This window comes from Pongo pygmaeus, chromosome 3 (genome assembly GCF_028885625.2).
Source record: "Pongo pygmaeus isolate AG05252 chromosome 3, NHGRI_mPonPyg2-v2.0_pri, whole genome shotgun sequence".
In the NCBI taxonomy this organism is placed as follows: domain Eukaryota; kingdom Metazoa; phylum Chordata; class Mammalia; order Primates; family Hominidae; genus Pongo; species Pongo pygmaeus.
The window spans coordinates 1,431,499-1,436,164 of NC_072376.2; the positions used below are offsets into that span (position 1 = coordinate 1,431,499).

At 69.1% G+C, this 4,666-nt stretch overlaps 1 protein-coding gene across 1 annotated transcript; it reads right to left on the minus strand.

Annotated features, from left to right (window-relative positions):
- Positions 1–450: 450 nt before the first annotated feature.
- NKX1-1 (NK1 homeobox 1) lies at positions 451–3,986 on the minus strand. The gene is made up of 2 exons (XM_054486645.1): positions 3,524–3,986; positions 451–1,334 (listed from the first exon to the last, which is right to left on the minus strand). The coding sequence occupies exons 1-2, from the start codon at positions 3,984–3,986 to the stop codon at positions 451–453; spliced, it is 1,347 nt and encodes a 448-aa protein (XP_054342620.1).
- Between the last annotated feature and the right edge of the window lie 680 nt (positions 3,987–4,666).

Below are 4,666 nucleotides of genomic sequence, written 5' to 3' on the forward strand. Positions count from 1 at the left end.
TGGGACCTGAGCCTCAGCCAGCTTGGCGGGTGAGCCCCTGCGCCCAGCCCCTGCGCCCACGACGACGGGCAGGCACCAGCAGAGAGGCCTGAATTCCGGCCGGGGGACGCCAGGCCGGTGGGAAAACGGGCTGGAGTCCCGCTCAAGGCCAACACCCGAGGCGCTTTGGTACCCACCGGAGAGGATTCATGGGTGGGCCCGGCCGGGCAGAGGGCGGCGCGGGAGCCTGGGAGACGGGGGCGCGGCCGCCTGCGGTTTATTGAGTGAAGTTCTGCAAAGTGCTTCGCAGCGGGCCGAGCCCGCGGGAGCCGCCTGCCCTGCCCCGACGCGCATGGTCATTTATAAATTTAAAACTCTTCCGTAGCAACCGGTTATGTACAGAGTCAACGACTGGAATCTTAGAAAACAGCCGGGCCCGGCGGTGGCCTCGGGGGCGGAGCGGCACGGGGCTCAGAGGTGCGGCGCGTAGAAGGCGGGCGCCCCGTAGGTCTGCGAGCCCAGCACGAAGGGCGAGAGCACCGCCGGGCTCGACAGGAACGGCAGCTGCGCGGCGCACACCAGGCCTCCGGGGCCGTGCGCGGGGTACCCGGCCGGGCCGTGCATGCCGAGCGGGGCGCCCATGGGCGGCGAGGGGCTGAGCGGGCTGAGGCCGCCGGGCAGCCCCGTGCCAGGCCCGGCCCCCGGTCCCGGTCCGCCGCCGCCGCCGGTCGGAGCGCTGGTGTCGGCGCCCGGGTTCTGCTTCTTCCACTTGGTTCGGCGGTTCTGGAACCAGATCTTCACCTGCGTCTCGGTGAGGCTGAGCGACAGCGCCAGGTTGAGGCGCTCGCACACCGACAGGTAGCGCGTGGCCTTGAACTTGTTCTCCAGCGCCACGAGCTGCTCATAGGTGAAGGCTGTGCGCGCTCGCCGCGGCTTCCCGGATTTGGAGTCGGACCCCGTGCGCTTCCGCTTGGGCTTTGCAGCCGTCGCCGTGCCCTGCGGGGTGGTCCCCGCTCCCCCCGGCGCCGCTGCACCTCCTAGCGGGCCCGGGGCTCCGGGCGAGTTCCCGCGGGGTCCGGGGGCCGCTGCCTCGTCGACAGTGGCTCCGGGGGAAGCGTCGGTCTCAGCTGCGCCCTGGCAGCCCGACCCGCGGGCCCCGAGGCCGCCGCCGCCTCCCCGCGCCTCCTGCGCGCCTTGCGCCGCCTCAGTCTCGGGCGCTTCGTCCTCGTCGTCGTCCTCGTCGTCGGGAACCCCGTCCCCGCTGTCCGCGCTCGGGCTGTGGCCGCCGCCGCCGCTGTTGTAGCCGTTGGTGTCGTTGGTCTCGGCCTCCCCTGCCTTGTAGGGGTCGCCGGCATCTGCGGGTGGGAGGGACAAGGGCAGGACAGGGCAGTTAGGACCGGCCCGTTCCCAGATCCCGCCCTCCGCGCGCCCCGCTTCCTACCCCAGGGTTCCCTCCCTCCTCCTGCTCAGCTCCTCCTGCTTCTTCACCCGCCTCCTCTCTCTTTCCTTCGCTCTGTCGTTTCCCTCCCCTCGGCCTGTCCTTCCTTCCCGCCGCCCGCGTCTCCTCTCGGTCCCTTGCTTGTTTCTTTCAATGGAGAGGGTCCCCCTCGCCCCGCGCTGCCGGTTCTCGCAGCGCCAGGCGTGTTTGCCTGAGCGGGGCTGGACGGGTGCTGCGGGCCGGGCCCGGCTGCGGAGATTACAGCGGAGTGGAAACTCTGATCGATCCGCAGGGCTGATACAAACTTAATTAAACTCATTTTGTGTAATGTACAAACTAGTTAAGGGCATTTAATTTATTTCGGCCTATATTACCCTCCAATTACCGCCGGCGCAGGGCCAGCCAATTACCGGGCATTTAATAACAGGCCCGGGGGTGGGGCCGGAGCCGGCCGAGAGAATGGGGCTTAGGGGACCCAAATCCTATGCCCTGGCCCCGACCCTACCTCAAGCCTCCAGGCCCTGAGATTCGGTCGCGAGGGTCAGCCCCGGCTCCCCTGCCCGCGCCTCGGCCCCTGCGCAGAGTTGCCGCGGGTAGGGCCCTGCTCGGCCTCACCAGGAGGGTTGGGCGGGCGTGCAGGTCGGAGTGGCTCCCCGCGGCCTAAAGGCCCGCGTCGGCCGAGTCTGAACAGCAGCTCCGCATCCTCCAAGCAGAGGCCCTGAAGTGACTGCATTTTGAGTCTCTGAAATTTGGAAGAAAGCATCTCTCCCAGGCAGGGTCGTCTATGCCCCGGCACTAGAGGCCTAAGTCAGGAGGAGTCGGGGCAGGTGCCCTCCACAGAGCTGCCCAGCGGCAGCCACGGCCTGCTCTCCGGCCAGGTCGGAACCGAAATCTCCGGTAAGAAATGACCAATCGCTCCTGTCAGATTCCTCCAGGGCGACTGGCCACCGGGCATGGAGGCCAGCAGGTGGTCTGGGTCCCCGCGTCCCTCAGCAGGAGTAGGATCCGCCCCTAGACGACCGCGAGCGCCGTCCCAGCCCTGCCCCGGGTGCCTGGCCCAAATGACTCCCCGGCTGTACTATGCGCGCGCCTTCCCGGCTTCAGCGGGATCCCGGCCTTCCGCCCCATAGGCTCCCCGCAAGTGGAGGCTCTGAGCGCAGCCGCCGCAGAGTCCGTAGGGTCCACTCCACTCAGCCGGATTTGTTCGCCCTCCATCTCTGCCGACCCGGAAGAAGCCCCGCGCAGGTGGGCCCGCAACCTCCAGGGGCGGAGCCGGTGGCCGCGGCCCAGCCCGGTGCGCCCCGCGCTGTCCTCCCTGTGCCTCAGCAGGGCCGGAAAGTTGGAGGGAGGAGGCGGGGGAGGGGACACAAAAAGCAATCAGGAGCGGGTCAAATGCAATTCGCGATCAATAGCGGCCCCTAATAAGTGTAATAGGTTTTAATCGAGTAATTATCCGAATTTTGACCCTATAATTTAGATGTTCGGGGGGAGTTTGCAAGGTGCTTGAAAGAGATATGCACGCGCCGTAATGGGATATCGACCCGACCGGGGGCGCGGGCCGCCCCATTACCGGCCGCTTTCCGACGCTAAGCACATTTCCCCTTAACTGTAATCGAAGAGATTTAATTGTTTTTCCAGAGATAACCAGCGTTTTGTCACAATTAGTCTGATTTGTCCAAAAAAAAAAAAAAAAAAAGAGAGAGAGAGAGGGAGAAAGGAGGGAGGGAGGGAGGGAGGCCTCGGGCGGGCACAGTGGGGGCGGGGAGGTCACGGGACAGCCACCGCGCGCGGCCCCTCGCCTCCTGCACCAACTACCCTTCCAGGCCGGAGACGCGCGGAGGCGAACCCTGGACCGGCCTCACAACCCTGCAGCCCCTGGGCCTGACTCGGCTAAGCTTCTCCAGAGGAGCCTGGCGATGCAGGCCCTGCAGTCCGGGTCGGATGGAGGCCACGGGTGGGCTGGTGCGGACCCGGCGCTCTGCGAACTTTCCACGGAGCCTCGGCGTGGGCCAGACCCAACTCGCCATGGTGTCCCAGGGTTGTAAACGCATAGAAGCCGCCGGTCCCCCTGTCCCTGCGACCTGGTGCCAGGCGCATCCTACTCACTCGGCGGCTCAGCTCCGGCGGCTCCGACTCCCCCGGCGCCGGCGAGGGTGCGGCGCTCCAGCTCCTCCGCGCGAGGCGGGCGTCCCGAGGCGGCTGGTGCAGGGGCGCCTGGGGCCGAAGCGCAAGGGGCGCACGCAGCGGGCGCCACTGGGCCCAGCAGCAAGCAACGACGCCTCCTGCTGTTGAACTTGTTGGGGTCCAGGATGTCCAGTACCGAGAAGGAGGTGGGGCGCAGGGGCGCTGCGGGCCGGGCCGCTCCAGCCCCCTCGGGCGCCGCAGGCACAGTGTCGCTGGCCGCGAGCGGCGGGGCTCCAGCGCGGGGAAAGGCCGGCAGCTCGGCGCGCCCGTCCATAGCTTCCCGGGCAGCGGCGGCGGGAGCGGGCGGTGCGGGCCCCGAACCTGGCCTGGGAGGCGGCGGCAGCGCGGGAATGTCCCCAGGAGCCGCGGGGCCGCTAGCGCTCATGCCGGCCTCCCGCCGCTCCGGCGGCTCTGCTCCCTCCGCCTACTGGGCTCCCATCCCTGGCGGCCCCGGCACCGCCACACGACCCCGCGCAGGCGGCCGCTGCTCCTCTCACTCTCGGCGCCGCGCCCTGCGCTCGGCCTTTGCTGCCTTCGCCGCCGCCTTAGGCGCCCGCGGCGCCCGGTCCGCGCATTTATGGCAGCCCCGCCGGAGGCGCCCACGCGCCCACACGCCGAACACACGTGCGACCGCAGGCGGCCGCGGGGCTCCACCGCCCTCGTTAGCGCGCGCGCCTAATTGGCTGCGAACGGTCCCGGGCCGAGGAGGCGGGCTCCGCACGGGACACACGGACGGAGCCGCCGGGCCGGACGAACAGACACGCAGCCCGGAGCCCAGCGCGGTCCGCAGGCGGCTGTCGTGGTCAGCGGCGCGTCGCTGCGCCTCCGCTCGTCCGGAAACGGCGCGCCAGCCTCCTTGGCAAAGGGGGAGGAGACAGCCCCGGCTTTTAAATAATTGCGGGATCAATCTGCGGCGGGGCCGCAGAGACCCCAGGGCGCGCGGGCCAGCGAGCGCCAAGAGTTGGCTGGGACATCCCGGCGCAGGATGCGGTGACTGGCCCAGCCTCTCCTCCGGGCCCCCAGCGCGCAGGGCCCTGAGCTCCGAAGGCTCCCACAGCTCTGGCG

Coding starts and splice junctions, on each gene's coding strand:
- NKX1-1 (XM_054486645.1), bottom strand. CDS start 3,986: ATGAGCGCTAGCGGCCCCGCGGCTCCTGGGGACATTCCCGCGCTGCCG. Junction 1,335..3,523: donor CGCCGGAGCTGAGCCGCCGA/GTGAGTAGGATG, acceptor TCCCACCCGCAG/ATGCCGGCGACCCCTACAAG.